General features: G+C 41.7%; 1 protein-coding gene across 1 annotated transcript in view; it reads right to left on the bottom strand.

Moving 5' to 3' along the window:
- Positions 1-17880, bottom strand: part of XPO4 (exportin 4) — a 101221-nt gene that overhangs the window by 21318 nt on the left and 62023 nt on the right. The window contains exons 8-11 of the mRNA XM_073662345.1: positions 10284-10441; positions 9991-10165; positions 6960-7136; positions 733-875 (exon numbers count right to left, since the gene is read on the bottom strand). Of these exons, the coding sequence (XP_073518446.1) occupies positions 733-875; positions 6960-7136; positions 9991-10165; positions 10284-10441 (653 nt within the window). The remainder of the gene's footprint in view (positions 1-732; positions 876-6959; positions 7137-9990; positions 10166-10283; positions 10442-17880) is intronic.

Raw genomic sequence — 17880 nt, 5'->3', positions numbered from 1 at the left:
CTTTAAATCATTCTGCAGCCATCTATGTACAGTGATACATGGAGTCCATGAAACAAGAAGGTTTCATTAAAAATGTTGTACAATGTAATGAAAATGTATTCTAGGTAAAAATAGAGGGGGAAAAAAGCCTCCAAAAAGTGGCCACATCATTTAAGTGCTTAATGCATGATTAACAGTGGTCCTCCTGAATGAGACTACTATATGGTCCTTTGGATAAATTCTTAAAGGGGTTTTCCGTTAAAAAAAAAAAAGGCCCGAAACACTAATATTCCTCCCCCTTTCCCATGTTCAGACCGGGCTCTAGACCATTGTTCTGGCTGCAGAACCAATGTTACATTGACTACACTGGTGATATGTGCTGAGCTGAGCGGCTGTAGACGACATGAGTCGCTGAGTACAGTGAATGGCTGCAGCGGTGAAACAAGCTGTTGACATGACGTCAGCGCTGCAGCCAAAACACAGATCGCAGGAGTGCACAAGAGTCAGCGATGGAGCCAGGGTACCTGATTTCTGTTACTTTAGGTATTTTACAGCATTTGGACCACCTTCCTGAAAATGGAAAACCCCTTTCTTGGTGTGTATTGTACATTAATGGTGTCAGGAAAAAAAAAAAAAAATCGTATCCGCTATACAGGTAATATTCTTGGAATTTCCCATTTCTAAAAAGGTTTCAGCAGAAGTCTACCGAATGCAAAACCTACTGCTAATAATAAAAAGCAGAATGTCCCCTACCTGGTCAGCAGAGGTATGCAGTGATCCGCCGCTATCCTCCCCAGCATGCCCACGCTGGACAGCTGATCAGAAAATAAGTCGCGGTCGTCTTCCTGAATTTCATTTATTTCTTCCTCCTCCCGAGAGGCAACTCCATTAGCAGTCTGGGTAGTGATAAAAAAAATAGTTATATTAAATTATTTCCCACACAAAAAAATACCATATATTGCAATAGATATCAATTTAATGATATACCATTAAAAAAACAGATTCTTTGTCCCATAACTTATAAAAAACTTTTTTCCCCCTCTCCTTTTAAGATTTGTTACCAGTTTAAGATTATAATTCCAGTGTGCGGTTTTATGCAGTAAACTATGCAAGAACCAAGCAAGATAAATCCTATTAAATTCAGGTTTTGCACTCAATCTAAATACAATTTTTAGGCAGTCGAACCAGTTAAAGGCTTAGATCCAAGTTAATAATACATGATTAAAGGGAGTTTATTGCACCTGGTCTGTCCATAAATCACATACATGACTATTCACTTAAATGATCGACAGCGACAGAAAAATACTTGAGCAGACATGGATGCTTTGAGAAGCCCGATTACTTGTAAACCAGGCAACCTATTTTTTTGTTAAAAAAAAACTTCCAACATTGCATCAGAAAATACTGAGCTTGGGCCATTGATATTAATTGAAATTGTGTAATGTTTGATCTCTCCAGTGGTGGCGCTGCAGTCCTGTTTAGCTCTTTTTGCCGGGCTTGCCCACAAATCACTGCTAGGGTTTATCATTGGAGGACCTTTTTAAGAAACAGTGATAGTCCAAAGCAGCAACCTCTTGTGTACCGTGCTGCGGATTCATTGCAGATTTCAGCTGGTTATAATTAAAGGTAAAATCCATGGAGGTAATAAGGAAATCAGAAAACAACATGGTGGGGGGGGGATTTTTAACATTTAATCCAATTATCGTGCAGAAAAATTCTGCAGTATGTGGATGAGAGATCTGTAAAATCTCATCCAATTGTCCAGTACTGTTCTCTGCTGCAGAGGTCACCTGCGTTGGTCAGTCTACAGCACTGCCGTCCACCTACCAATGATATAGGAGGTAAATAGAGTTGAGCAAAAAGTCACACTGCCCTTGTCCAACCTCCACATTGGTCCTCTAGGGTAACCGTACCATGGCGGTCTTCACCGCGGTGGCCAGCATCCTTGGCCTTTCTGGCATTTACTACGCCCTGCAATGTCATGACGCCCAGCAAACACCAGAGGTGCCCAGGATGCCCTAATCTGGTGGCCACAGAGGACCCGTACTGGGCGCTGGCCGAGGACCGTGTGAATCTCATTGATCTATTCATTTATCAGTGATAAACGTAGGACTGCTGACTGTCTACACAGGGGGAAGTTGGAAAGGTGATGAATATATGTAGTTAATGGAGCAATTTATCAAAACAAGTGCCAGGGTGGGGCAGACGGCCAAAGCAACCAGTCAGGTGACAAATTTCATTTTTCGAAAGGGAGTTGAAAAAATAAGAGCCGAGTGTAAGAGTCCCTAGTGCCAACTGTTGTAAGGGTCTACACCAGTCACTGTCCAACCCTTTAATGAACATTGAAACATGACCGCTGGGGTCCTGGGTTCAAATCCCACCAAGGACAACATCTACAAGGAGTTTGTATGTTCTTCCCGTGTTTGCGTGTGGTTCCTCCGGGTTCTCTGGTTTCCTCCCACACTCCAAAGACATACTGATAGGGAATGTAGATTGTGAGCCCCAATGGGGACAGTGCCCATAATGTTTGTAAATAGTCTGAATTTTAAAGTGCTGCGGAATATGTTGGCGCTATATAAATAAAAAGATGATTATTATTATAGAACCAACCTATCTTCTTATGGAGGAGAGCTAATTTGTAGAGATGGTTCTGGGAATCATTTTGCACCCAGGACCATCGGCTATGCCGGTAATATTTGGCTGCCAGATGAGAGTCATCAGCCTTCTACCTGCCAGCATCCGCGGCTCTTCGTCGGACAAGCCGGCCTGGAGAGACACACAGGCTTCACACCGCAACAATACAGTCATGTCAGGCCGACTAATCAAAAAAGGATCCAAGGATTCGGTTTGGCAAGAGGCAGCCCGCAGGGCACCAGTCCGATGGCCACAGATTACTAATGTGGCCACTAGACCAGGTTCTGTCAATCGCTTGGCATCATCTCTACTAATTTACATAACTTTTCTTTTTAGACTCCATAAGCCAACTGGTGGAGTAACATTACCCCATAAACCGAATTTCCCAAGTCAGGACTGTGTTACACAATTTTTTTTCAAGAATTTTATAAATCTGTACAAGAAGCAAACTGTTGCCAAAATTCTACTATACGGCTCAAGACTCAAAGACGGCAGGATATTAATGGACGCAGGCATGCAGCAAACGTCAGGGTATTCTCCACGAGGCTGCGATGCCATCACTAATCACCATGTTACATTATGCGCATATGAAAATTAAAGTGGGTGCGGAGCATTAGCCGGGCATCCCGGAGGAAATCTGCTACACACTTCAGCACTTCTCTCCGCACACTTCCCGGATTCCTGTCTCTCCTTAATCTAAACCACCAAACATGTCTCTTTTGGTGACTTCAAAGCTGCAGCTGCCGACTACAGAGAGCTTCCTATCCATTCGTAAGCCCCGGCTACCGCTTTGAAACCAAGTCGAGTAGCGGCATGTCAGCTGTGCTTTAATTTGTTACTTTGAGCTAAATAACTTATTTGATAGAGCGAGGCTCCCCCCCCCTATACAGGACACTTGTTACTCCAATTGCATTAGCATTTTGCCCTTAGCATCCTATATATGTGGATTAACTGAGCGACATGCCTGCAACAAAGTACAGAGTTTTCTGAAGATTATCCGCTTTAGTGTCGGGGTGAAGAGTTGAAAAGGAATCAGAGGACATGGTGTACTGGTCACAATACAGCCGTGCCCTGCAATCCCTACTGACGAGTTCTTCTAGATAGATCTTGCTGATCTGGCCTAGAGCACCAGGATAAAACACTGCCTACAGAGCTGCCATTGAGCACGGGCATCTCATCAACTCAAAACTGCAAACACTGATTACACAAGAACCACAAGACGGATTCCTTCACCTCAGGTATCATATTAATCAGTGCAGCAGCCCCAACATGACACTGCCTGTAGTTTACTTGGCAAAATTCTGCTGACAGGTTCCCTTTAATGATTCTAAATCAGTGGATCCTCCCAAAAATGCTCTCTAAAAGAGAAGTCTGCACAATCGCTTGAAAGAAGCAGTGACGCACTTTCCTACTCTTGGTCTTTTTACCAATACTTGGAGTTAAAAAAAAAAAAAAAAAAATTTCAATTAAGGCTTAGTAAAAATTTTGCAGTATTTGGCTTTTACAGTTTCTCTGCACTTTCAACTTTGATGTGGTCTGTAGTCATAAATCAGCAGAGAGCTCAGAAAAAAAAAGACAAATAAAAGAGTTACAAACTCCGTCAGAATGAGATCACTGACAGATTCTCAGTCAACTCATTCGACAAAGCAATACGAAGGGGAGAGATGGCAATTATTTATTTTTTTAACCCCTTAACAACCTATAACGTGATTATCAGTCATAGGTCGCCTCCCCCTCTTTGGTGCGGGCTGATCTGATCAGCTGTCTTGAGCCCCTAACAGCCGCGGGTAGAATCGCAATCCACCTGCTGCTGTTAACTAGTTAATTGCCTTTGTCAATCTCTGAGAGCGACATTTAACTCTCGCAAACTGGATGCGCGTCTTAGCTCCGCCCATCAGCACCCCTGTCACATGATCGGGGGGTGCCCGGCACTCATAGCAAAGGAGTATTTTTGTTACACATAGCAGATCGTAGCTTCTAGTCTCTCATATTGTAGCAAGTAAAAAGCAAAAAAAAAAAAAAAAAAGTTTTAAAAATATTTGAAAAAATATATATAAAAGTTCAAATCATCCCCCTTTTGCCCCATTCAAAATATAACAATCAAAAGTTTTAAAAAATACACATAATTTGGTATTGCGGCATTCAGAATTGCCGGATCTATCAATATATAAAAATTAATCCGATCTGTAAACAGCGTAACTGGGGAAAAAAATCAAAATGCCAGAATTACGGGGGGGTTTTTTGGACGCAACATTGCAATAAAATGCAATAACGGGCGATCAAAATATTGTATCTACCCCAAAATGGTATCAACAATTGTCAGCTTGTCGAGCAAAAACTAAGCCCTCACCCGGCCCCAGATCACGAAAAATGGAGACGCTACGGGTCTTGGAAAATGGCGCCTTTTTTAATTTTTTTATTATTTATTTATTATTTTTCTTTTACAAACTGGATTTTTTTTTTATCACCACTTAAATAAAAAAAAAAAGAAAGTATACATGTTTGGTATCTATGAACTCAATGACCTGGAGAATCATAGTGGCAGGTTAGTTTTAGCATTTAGGGAACATGGTAAAAAAAAAAAACTTGAAAAATTATTATGGAATTGCACTTTTTTTTGCAATTTCACCACACTTGGAATTTTTTTCCCCGATTTCCAGTACACAACATGGTAAAAGCAATTGTGTCGTTCAAAAGTACAACTCTTCCCACAAAAAAGAAGCCCTCACATGGCCATACTAAAAGTTATGGCTCTGGGAAGAAAGCGAGCAAAAAAACAAACGCAAAAAACGGGGTTAATGAAACCCTATTACAAAAATTATTTCTAGCTCCAAATGCATGATTTTTTTTATAATTAAAATGTCTCTAAACACTGGCAACCCATTTAATAGTTTTCTACATGTGCAGTCAGTTGAGCGTTACACTTTGCAGAGAAAATGTTGAAAACCTTCATTACTAGTGAATCGGAGTCTGCAACGGCTGCATCACAGCAATCAGTGAGTTACAGATTATACAATATGCCGTACATTGCTGCAGTGGAAAAACACATTCACCAGTAAAGTTGTCATTATAATAATGATTATATAATGTAAAGATGAAGGAAAAGTTTTCAATGAAAAAAAACAAAAACAGAATATTAAAAGGTGGTTATCAAAAGGTATCATCAGGTGCGCACCGCTCCCCAGCTTCCTGCTTCACAGTTTGGACCAGCAGCATGGTTCCAGGTCAGAGAAGGGCTCTTTCCATGCTGCTGGCAGAGGCAACGTTACCTCTGCAGCATGGCGGAAGCACAGGTGGAATGAAGCGGTCCGAATCCAGCTTTCCACCCACAGCTTCAGAGCTGTGCGAGAAGGCTCTAACACACAGAGCATGCTCGTGTCGGGCGCGCCTTGCCTCGGTTACAGGCCACCCTCACAACTTCATGGCGGCCGATAATACTGTACAACTTGTTACCTAGTTTAATTAAAAATCCTTCCATTTCTGACAATGGAAAATATTTTTAATAAGTGTTAAGTTGGAAAGTTGACTCCTTACAATAGAAAGATGGCACACTGTAGCTGAACCGCATTGAACTGCATAGAAATGAAGTTACAATAGGAAAGTCTGGTTCCCAGTTTATGCTGCAGAAGATAGCCCAGGCGCAGCAATAAAAATTATTGAAGGGGCCCTTATTACACACCCTCTTTTTCAAACGACCAATCAGGCAAGAAAGTATTTAAAGGGGGCTCCCTATCCTAGATCCCCTCCCCAATCAGTCAAAAAATATATATAAAAAAAGGTATTCTTCCAATAGAAGTATTCCCAGATTTCAATATTTAGACTTCATACAGCTGAAGATTTCTCATTTAGGATTAGATCAGACATGGTGAAATTTTACAACACATTTTTCAACAGATATATGTCAAAGACAGGTGTATGGCTTATTGATTTGACCCTTTGTAAAACCGGATACATTTGCAGTGTTCTTTACTTGGGTGAATATTTATTTTTCCTGGAGCTTTTTGCTTGCAGTGTTTTGAGCAGACTCAAAAAGTATCTGCTTTAAAGAAGTAATAAGTAATTTATATATATATATTTTTTTAAATTTCCACCTGATCTTTTTGCAAAACTGAGGAGAAAAAAAAAAACAAAAACAAAAAAAAACTTGTCATATGAACGGCAATGTGCATTTCCCATAGAACTGAACAGGAAGAGTTTTCCATAGTGTTTTTGAAGAGTATTTTGGAGTAGATCCACTACAAAAAAAATTAAAGATAATCCTAAAAAAAAAAAGCTGTGTGAACATAGTCTTACAATTCCTCCAAGGTTATCCATCTGAACAAGGGGAAAATTACATAAAAACTCACCAAATTCCGGGTGCCATCTGGAGCAGCTAAATGGCACTGGATGTAGGAGTTGAACACCTGGACGGCGTGCTGGGTGAAGAAGCCTTTATGGAAATGTTTATCATCTTGCACCAATGTGAGCCAGGATTCCAGCAGCTTATCATAAGCTTCCATATACACCATGTCATCTTTGTCAAGCTGCGAGTAAAAGAGGGAAAAAAAAAGAAGAAAAATAGTTTTCACGTATAAGTTAAATATGGCGGCCCTTTCCACTACAAAATCGCAGAGTAAACTTTTCTTATACTATATCAACCTGAACAATAAATCGGGTCAATCCAGGACCAATGGGGCAAACCTACGGGAACAAGGATATACTCTTACTAAGCTGCGGCAACCTTACATTGTGGACTGTGTATATAAACATACGGGTGTCGTATCATAGCCGCTAAATCCTTTATGCTGGCCGTATAATCTCCGCAGTCTAGACGTCCCAGTTCAAAGCTGCTGTGACTTGGTCAGGAGATCATATAGCAGGACTGCCGCAGAGCCGGCAGCTGGAGAGAGCTGTCAAAGCCGGGAGCGCTCCATGCAGGACTTGTTTTCGTGCTGACTATGAAGCCTTTAAAAGGGATTCACAGCAATGGCCATTTCTGATCAGATTAAGGAGAGGGCTACGTTGTCCAGACTTCATCCATGGATAAGATCAGATGCTTTTTCTGGAAAACAAGTGACCTTTTGGCTAACTCCGATATCCCCTTAAAAGGATCAGAGTAATATTACATATGCCGATATAAATACAATTCCTGCATGTCCCGTCTATCATTCCGTATGCAAAAAGCATCTTCAGAGAAGAAGAGGACTTCAACCTCTAGCGCCGCTGCCGCAATCCTAAAAGTCAATAACGATCCTTGTCACAGGACTCAAGGTAAAAGCAAAACCAGACATTATTTGCAGAAATGTGTTTCGGGGTATGTATCCCTCATCAGTGCAAAGCAAAAGGCCTGATTTGGCTGGATGAAATGCCTCTGATAGGAGTTTAAGGGGTAACATCTCTCCATGTCGACTATTTCTACACCTCCAAACACTCTGCCGCCTATCTGCAATACTGTGCTAAATACAATGGCGTTTGTGAATAAGAACAGTGATCGGGCCAAACACTATAGCACCACGACATCTCATTAGAGACAGAGAAATTATTTTTGGACCTCGTTCAAAGCTGCCGATCTTTAACACTCTAACACTTTCTCACTACAGCGAACACCGGCTGAAGCATCTGAAGTTTCAAAAGGGACGCTAAATGATAAGCTATGCCCAAACCAAAGCCAAAAATAAAAAATGTGGGAAAATCAGCTTGTTTAAGCCCTGAATGCACATGTACATTATAGATCTATTGTATACATCTCCTTCTGCAATGTGATCCTTGGGATTACTGGACAGTCCATATCAATGTACCTATACGAGTGAGGAACCTCAAGGGAATCAATGACATATGGAAAATATACCACCAAACCAATTTATCTGCCCCACACTCAATCGTCTTCTAACTGGTTCTCTCCGCTGGATTCTCGGCTGATGGTCTCCTGATATTTAAGATTAGATATGCTGATCTGTACTAAACATTTTGCTCTGTCAAAGTCTGGATTATTGGATATACTTTTTTTTTTTTTTTTTTTTTTTTTTTTTTTTTAGAGGATTTAAAGATGATTGGCAGTGAAAATTAAGTCTGTGTTCACACACAGCAGTTACTCTGAGGCTGAAAACAGCTGTTTGGCAGCAAGATTAAGTCATTATGCAGGAACACCATGGAAAAATCTTTGTGATACAGGCCTGTTGCGGTTTTCAGCTGGCTGCAGTGTGAACGCAGCCTTATGGTGAAGTCAAGGGAAATCAATCTGATAACCTGGCATCAGCCCAGCCATAGACCACAAAATCACTGAAAACAACACGAAACGGAGATGTACCCCATTAGAAAACTGCACACATACATTATATATTATGTGTGTATATGTATACATACACACACACTCATTCATTCATATACAAGTGTGTAATATATATATCATATACACACATATATACGTGTATATTATAGACATGCACGTGTGTGTGTGTGTGTCTGTGTGTGCGTGCGTATATATGTGAATTGTGAGATAGAGATTATATATATATATATATATATATATATATATATATATATATATATATATATATATATATATACACATACATATATATATATATATACATACATACATACACACACATATATACACACACACACACATTTACATGTATAAATGTGTATGTATGTATGTATGTATGTATGTGTGCGTGCGTATGCGTACATACGTATATATATTTTATATACACATACATCATACATACACGTGTGTGTAGCAGCCATGCCCAAAAGACCAGATCAATAGTGATGGCCATACTCTGATAAATATCGCCTGATCTTGCGTTTTTTTTTGGCAAAACTAGCTGACCATCTAATGTGGGTGGAGACAACTTAACTGAAAGCATAAGTCTAGGTAGAAAAAGGATCGGGCATGTTGAGTAATTAATATGCCTGATCCTTTTCTTCACCTTGGAGATAAGCCTTAAAAAGGGACTGTCGGCAGAGAATTACATCCTTGGCGGGGTCAAACATCCCAGTGCACCTTCCCACTATCTTCAACCCCTCTACTTTGATTGACAGCTCTGATTTTATAGAGCCAGAGAAGGGCAGAGATAGATGGAAAACAAGTAGGTGGGAAGGTGCACTTAAATGTTTGGCCACACCAAAGGTGCACCAGGCGCCTGTACTTAGCACAGAATGACTGTCCAAACTGAATACCTTTACTCAGAGGAGTCTTATGTCACCTATCCCCATTGTGTATGTGTATTATGTAATGTGGAATAATGTTCCAACCTCTCGGGAATATGTCGTCTCATAAACACAGCCCCTATCCCTGCCCTCCACAATACAATGCCCTGAGTATACCCAGACCTCCGTGCCGATCTACAACCAGATCAAATGTTCTCTGGAGTAGAGAGCGCCATTACTTACTATTTCTTCAAGGGCCGCACTCCTTCCAAAGGAACACGTGAGGTGTGTGAGGCAGTTCACGAAAGACGAGAACAGGTCGTTAGGAATGGCAGTCAGTATATTGCGCGGGAAAACTGTTATTAAGTTACTGATTATATTGGAAATTCCCACCGCTTCCGAATCTTCTATTTCTATCCTGAACAGAAAAGAAACAAGATTAAAAACAAAAGAAAAGACAACGCTGGAATAAGTCACACGTGATGAGAGCGTAGGCTCGAAATAGCCGCACTGCTCCGAATAGGAACCATACGCACCCATTAATTGTATTTAGCAATCCTTCAATGAAATGTGCCAAGTAATCTACTTGTGACCTCTCGTCGGGAAAGATGGGTCCGTGAAGAGACGCAAGCTGTGCCAAGCACTGAAGAGAGTCTTGGGCCATGTCGGAGTCTTCCCTGATTTTCCGATGAACCTGTAGGGAACACTGCACTATCACAAGAGGCGCGCCACTTTGCAAAAAGAAAAGTTTTACAAGTTTGCCAGGCGAGACCAGCAGCAGATCTCTGATCCTCCTTTTCCACCGGTCTTGCACTCAATTTAAAATAGCTAAAAAGTTCCTGGGTGCTACCTTCATCTTGAAGGCCGAGCTAAAACAGATGCCAGCCCGAGACTAACTGCTCCGTCTAAAAACAGCAGTCATGACAGATATCTGGATTATGCCAGCTATGCCGGGGCTACTGCGTCTGGCTAAACTTAGATGACAGTTTCAAATCAAGTGTATATGGACGCGGCTTTGATGGAGGTAAACACCACAGGGGGTTAACCAGGAGTCCGGGGCGGAGGCCATGCCTTTCACTCACACCGCAGTCAATCATTTCCAACGCTGCCGGGACCTTCCAGCCAACTGCATTGTCACGTCTCCTTATTAACCAGTTCCAGTATAGGCGTCACCAGATTAAATGTTATGTAGCGCCCCCAAGTGGTAGCAAGAATTAAAAACACGTATACTATTACACACACAAGTTACATTTACAAGACATCGAATGGGTACTACTAGAGAAAAAAAAAAGTATGCGACTTTCTTCCAGAATTTCTTAACTTTTGGATATTTTTTGATAAATCTTAATTTTGCATAGTCAATAACAGACACTGGTTTATGTATTTATTATATACGTGCGGTCCCCAAATGCGTCACTCTGCTTTTTTATGATTTTTCTACATTTTAATAATTTTAATAAATATTAAGTTTTATGAGTCTCGATGCACCATTTGTTCCCATGTTGTTGGTATTCATGTTACCATAATATTAGTTGTGGTTTGCACGGGGCTGACCGGTAATACCAGACATCCCACAAGTGGTGCAGTTTTTTTTTTTTTTAAAAAAGAAGGCAGCCATGTGTATCCAAACACCTTTAAAGGGAATCTGTCAGCAGGGTTTTTGCTACCCCATCTGAGATCAGAATGATGTAGGGGCAGAGACCCTGCTTCCAGCGATGTATAACTTACAAGGCTGCTTGCTGCAGTTTTGATAAAATTACTGTATTCTCTGCAGCAGATCTAGCAGTTCTCTGAATGCTGAGCTCCACACAACTGATTGGTTGCTTTCTATGTACACTGTGCATAGGCAGAAAACTACCAATCCGTGGTGAGGGTGGAAGACTGTAAATCCGTGCGCTCATGAACATGAAGGACTGCCAGCAAATTTACTAGTCCTTTAATACTACAGCACAACAAGCAGCCCAGTAAGCGGCACATCATTGGAATCAGGGTCTCTGTACATTATACTGTCCTCAGATCCTCAGATTGGGTGGAAAAACCTGGGCACAGATTCCCTTTAAAACCCCTTTTTGCTAAAAGACGTAAGAGTAACTCATTGCTGATCATGTGGGCACAACAGATGGGCCCAATCAAGAATGGAAATGTGGCTGTGACCAAAGACCCACCGGTCAATTTCATATAATTATAGTATATAATTTAAAGATTATTCTGTATTTTCTTGACTATGAAAATTGTACATTCACACTGAAGGCATCAAAACTATGAACACATGTGGAATTATATACTTAACAAAAAAGTGTGAAACAACTGAAAATATGTCTTATATTCTAGGTTCTTCAAAGTAGCCACCTTTTGCTTTGATGACTGTTTTGCCTACTCTTGGCATTCTCTTGATGAGCTTCAAGAGGTAGTCACCAGAAATGGTCTTCACTTCACAGGTGTGCCCTGTCAGGTTTAATAAGTGGGATTTCTTGCCTTATAAATGGGGTTGGGACTATCAGTTGTGTTGTGCAGAAGTCAGGTGGATACACAGCTGATAGTCCTACTGAATAGACTGTTAGAATTTGTATTATGGCAAGAAAAAAGCAGTTAAGTAAAGAAAAACGAGTGGCCATCATTACTTTAAGAAATGAAGGTCAGTCAGTGCGAAAAATTGGGAAAACTTTGAAAGTGTCCCCAAGTGCAGTTGCAAAAACCATCAAGCGCTACAAAGAAACTGGCTCACATGAGGACCGCCCCAGGAAAGGAAGACCAAGAGTCACCTCTGCTTCTGAGGATAAGTTTATCCGAGTCACCAGCCTCAGAAATCACAGGTTAACAGCAGCTCAGATTAGAGACCAGGTCAATGCCACACAGAGTTCTAGCAGCAGACACATTTCTTCAACAACTGTTAAGAGGAGACTTTGCGCAGCAGGCCTTCATGGGAAAATAGCTGCTAGGAAACCACTGCTAAGGACAGGCAACAAGCAGACTTGTTTGGGCTAAAGAACACAAGGAATGGACATTAGACCAGTGGAAATCTGTGCTTTGGTCTGAGGAGTCCAAATTTAAGATCTTTGGTTCCAACCACCGTGTCTTTGTGCGACGCAGAAAAGGTGAACGGATGGACTCTACATGCCTGGCTCCCACCGTGAAGCATGGAGGAGGAGGTGTGATGGTGTGGGGGTGCTTTGTTGGTGACACTGTTGGGGATTTATTCAAAATTGAAGGCATACTGAACCAGCATGGCTACCACAGCATCTTGCAGCGGCATGCTATTCCATCCGGTTTGCGTTTAGTTGGACCATCATTTATTTTTCAACAGGACAATGACCCCAAACACACCTCCAGGCTGTGTAAGGGCTATTTGACCAAGAGGGAGAGTGATGGGGTGCTACGCCAGATGACCTGGCCTCCACAGTCACCAGACCTGAACCCAATCGAGATGGTTTGGGGTGAGCTGGACCGTAGAGTGAAGGCAAAAGGGCCAAAGTGCTAAGAATCTCTGGGAACTCCTTCAAGATTGTTGGAAGACCATTTCTGGTGACTACCTCTTGAAGCTCATCAAGAGAATGAGCTTCAAGGATGGAATAGCATGCCGCTGCAAGATACTGTGGTAGCCATGCTGGTTCAGTATGCCTTCAATTTTGAATAAATTCCCAACAGTGTCACCACCAAGTCACCCCCACACCATCACACCTCCTCCTCCATGCTTCACGGTGGGAACCAGGCATGTAGAGTCCATCTGTTCACCTTTTCTGCGTCGCACAAAGTCACAATGGTTGGAACCAAAGATCTCAAATTTGGACTCATCAGACCAAAGCACAGATTTCCACTGGTCTAATGTCCATTCCTTGTGTTCTTTAGCCCAAACAAGTCTCTTCTGCTTGTTGCCTGTCCTTAGCAGTGGTTTCCTAGCAGCTATTTTACCATGAAGGCCTGCTGCACAAAGTCTCCTCTTAACAGTTGTTGTAGAGATGTGTCTGCTGCTAGAACTCTGTGTGGCATTGACCTGGTCTCTAATCTGAGCTGCTGTTAACCTGCGATTTCTGAGGCTGGTGACTCTGATAAACTTATCCTCAGAAGCAGAGGTAACTCTTGGTCTTCCTTTCCTGGGGCGGTCCTCATGTGAGCCAGTTTCTTTGTAGTGCTTGATGGTTTTTGCAACTGCACTTGGGGACACTTTCAAAGTTTTCCCAATTTTTCGGACTGACTGACCTTCATTTAATAAAGTAATGATGGTCACTCGTTTTTCTTTACTTAGCTGCTTTTTTCTTGCCGTAATACAAATTCTAACAGTCTATTCAGTAGGACTATCAGCTGTGTATCCACGAGACTTCTGCACAACAGAACTGATGGTCCCAACCCCATTTATAAGGCAAGAAATCCCACTTATTAAACCTGACAGGGCACACCTGTGAAGTGAAAACCATTTCCGGTGACTACCTCTTGAAGCTCATCAAGAGAATGCCAAGAGTGTACAAAGCAGTGATCAAAGCAAAAGGTGGCTACTTTGAAGAACCTAGAATATAAGACATTTTCAGTTGTTTCACACTTTTTTGTTAAGTCTATAATTCCACATGCGATAATTCATAGTTTTGATGCCTTCGGTGTAAATGTACAATTTTAATAGTCATGAAAATACAGAAAAAATCTTTAAATGAGAAGGTGTGTCCAAACTTTTGGTCTGTACTGTATATATATATTATTATACACACTACTGTTCAAAAGTTTGGGGTCACCAAGACAAATAAATATATATATATATATATATATATATATATATTTATATTTTAGAGCTCGTTTACCAGCTTGTACACAAAGTCCAATCAACAATGATGGAAACAGGATTATTGTGCTTTCCCCTTATACAATGCATGTTATAGCCAGCACAAGCCCTGTTTATATGGGACGATGCACTGCCAATAACAGTGCTTACAAGGCTCATATCCAAGAATTATTGATCCTACAAATGCTCGTCTGAATTATCCAGTCATCAGAAAGTGCCTCATCTACCACAATCCTGCACCAACGGCCATGATTAGAGAACGCTTCAATCCCAGCCATTAAACCCCCAAATCTTGACCCTTTCAGCTCCTACAACACAAATCACTAAGATCCATTATGTGTCCGACAGTCACGCGGCTTAGGTATGTCCTAATGATGTGCGGTCACTTTGCGTGCAAAGAAAGTAAAGTACAGTCATAAAGACATGACAGTACGTAATATTATCACTCATGTAACCAGCACCACGGCACTTTGCTTTACATCCCCTCCGCCTGACTTTTGGCCATGGATGTGGTGACTGCGTGCAGCCGCTCACCATATTCCCTGCGCTGATGCTCATACTATTTGGCGTTTGAAACTTGGTATTTGTAATTGACTAGGATTTTAAAAAAAAATTAAGCATTAATTATGGAAAAGTTGTCATCTTATCACATCCCACAAGTCTACACACCATTTATTTACTGTGAATTATTTTACAGAAATCTATAGGCGAATCCACACCAAATCGTATATACTCTTCCTTCAACATTGAAGTGGCAATAGCAAGAAGGAAAAGTCGTGGTATTATGGAAAGCACAGGATGGATAGACATGTTACTTACTGATATGCAAAGGATTGAAAAATGGAAACAAAATTTTAACATCTTGATTTACTCTGCAACGGAAAAAAAAAACACCACACACAAGAAATCCCGGTAGTTACAGCCTTAGCTACTATCAGGGAGGTTGTCTGAGGAATGTTTTGCTACTCTGTGTGCACTTGGGCAAATCATCAAGATCCTCTGCTTGCAGCTGTTTTACAATTGCTGGCCAATGATGTCCCAGAAGCGCTCGATCGGAGACAAGATAGACGCTGCAGGGAATGGTAGCATGTTTAGGCCACACAGGCTCCTCACAGTAGCACGAACAGCATGTGGCCTGGTGTTGCAGTGTTGAAAAGGGGCTTCTGGGACATACTGGTGACCCCAACCGTGACCAACTTTGACAAACACTGTCCATGCGGTGCAAATTCAACACATTTGATTTACTGTATACATAAAACCTTGGTTGAAGCGAGCTGGGCTGTGCTGCAGTTCCACTCACAACCTGAGCCACCTGTGGCACAGCTATAGCTTTAAAGGGCATAACTGATATGCATCAAACACTTGTGTTAGGTAATGTGTACATAGTATTCAGTATTCCGGGCAGCACGGTGGCTCAGTGGTTGGCACTGCAGCCTTGCAGCGCTGGGGTCCTGGGTTCAAATCCCACCAAGACAACATCTGCAAGAAGGTTTGTATGTTCTCCCCGTGTTTGTGTGGGTTTCCTCCCACACTCCAAAGACATACTGATAGGGAATGTAGATTGTGAGCCCCAATGGGTCTGTAAAGCCTGTGGAATGAATGTCACTAAATAAGCAAATAAAATAAACTCAGGCCAGTTACCGAATACCTCAACAAGTAAACTTAGTATTCTTTTTGAAGATATTGTTTATCTGAATCATGAAAAAAATTTCCAATTCCCTAAAAGGATCCTTCTTCTGGATGACCCTGACCAATCCAGGCCGCAGGTGTTGGCGGGTTAGTCACACAGGCGGATGAGCAGACGATGTTACACTTGTTGAATTACACCGTGACAATGTGTCTCTTTGATAAATGGACACAAGGGAACGGTTTGTGTTGCTGACGCTTGTCTTGCAGATTTCTTTGTTTTTACAATATCGCTGACCTTCTTGAAATCTGAGTAATTGTGAATTTCTCCGACTGCCGTGTGTGTCCAGCTGCATGCCACGGGACATAATACACATGGTGTGAACGGATCGGGTTGCTGTAGTATTTTGATTAGGTGAAAATGCTTCAGTCTTCATTCTCACAAGGAACGGAGAACTTGAAGAATCCCAACGTTTGCCTATATTGATCCTTTGATTAACCAATTAACAACCAGGGCAGGTCCTAATCTGCAGCGATGGCCTTTGACATTGCTGCATTATGGATGACTCAGTTACCGTTAAAAAATAAAAATAAAAAAGCCCAGTAAAAAAAAAAGAAAAAATTTGATATCCCCCTGGAACCTTTAGTGCAAAAAATTATCAAAACAAGATTTGGGTGTATGTGCTGATGGGGTCATAGACTATAACGGAGCCGACAAAGTGAACGTGTGCTGTATTGTGCATCATTTTCAGGCATGTATGCCTACTGGAGGCGACACCCAGACGCAGCGTACTACCCCCTCCACATTAAACCAAAGTCACCCGAATCTGCAGACCCAACTGACCACCTGATGTGTATGGGGCTTTCTAACTCTCATGACAGCTGATGTCGGGGAGGCAAGAATCCAGCTATTAATTATCAATCTGGTACTTTTTCCCCTCTCCTCCCATTGGAAACACATGAACGTTCATCAGAAATGAGCAGGCCTATATATGGGAGCAGGGCAGAGCCGATGTAGGTGCCTGGTCAGCTTAAAAACATTGTCTTCATTTCTTAAAACGTGTAAAATTGCAAACTGCTTGAAAATTTTGCAATTTACTGCTTTTTAAAATTGTCTCAAGAATGGAGTGATTTTTAATTTTATAGGGTACAGCTGACGGCTGTACAGTTACCGGCCGCCGTGCAGACTCGGAGTGGCCGGTTTCCTAGGATAGGAGCATGCTATATGCTCTACAGCCTGCTTGGGGCGCTCTAAACCTGGCAGGATCATTGTCTCCAGTCTCCCAAGTTGCAGAGGCAAAGCTCAGCTTTCAGCCTGGGAGGAGCAGTTCAGACCAGTGGAACGACCATGCCGCTGGTCCAAACTGACCATCTCAAGAGCACACCAGCCCCTGGCAAACAGGAATACAGGAATCAGATGAGAAACAATGAGAAAAGTCCACACTAGTTGGAAATGTTCCAGATTTGGCCTGTAACCTGTGGCAGATTACAGTAGCAGGTGAATACATGAAAGATTCATCTAAAGCTGTGAACAATTTTTTGGGGTGTGTGAATGTTGACTTGCACAGCATTTTTTCTAATTTTTCTGTTCTGGATTAAAGCATGATTTCGTTGCCGATTTCCCCCTTTGAACTACAAATGTTTTCCTCCATTATAGTCAATCAGCAAGTAACAGGTAGGCAGAGTGTACTGCTGAATAAATGCAGATCTACTGCAAAATCTGCAAGTTTTGACTTAAC

This window comes from Phyllobates terribilis, unplaced genomic scaffold (genome assembly GCF_046119375.1).
Source record: "Phyllobates terribilis strain yellow unplaced genomic scaffold, ASM4611937v1 Scaffold_2__4_contigs__length_985480577, whole genome shotgun sequence".
NCBI classification, from domain to species: Eukaryota; Metazoa; Chordata; class Amphibia; order Anura; family Dendrobatidae; genus Phyllobates; species Phyllobates terribilis.
The sequence above is the reverse complement of the archived record's forward strand: the minus strand, read 5'-3'. Positions and strand labels throughout refer to the sequence as shown.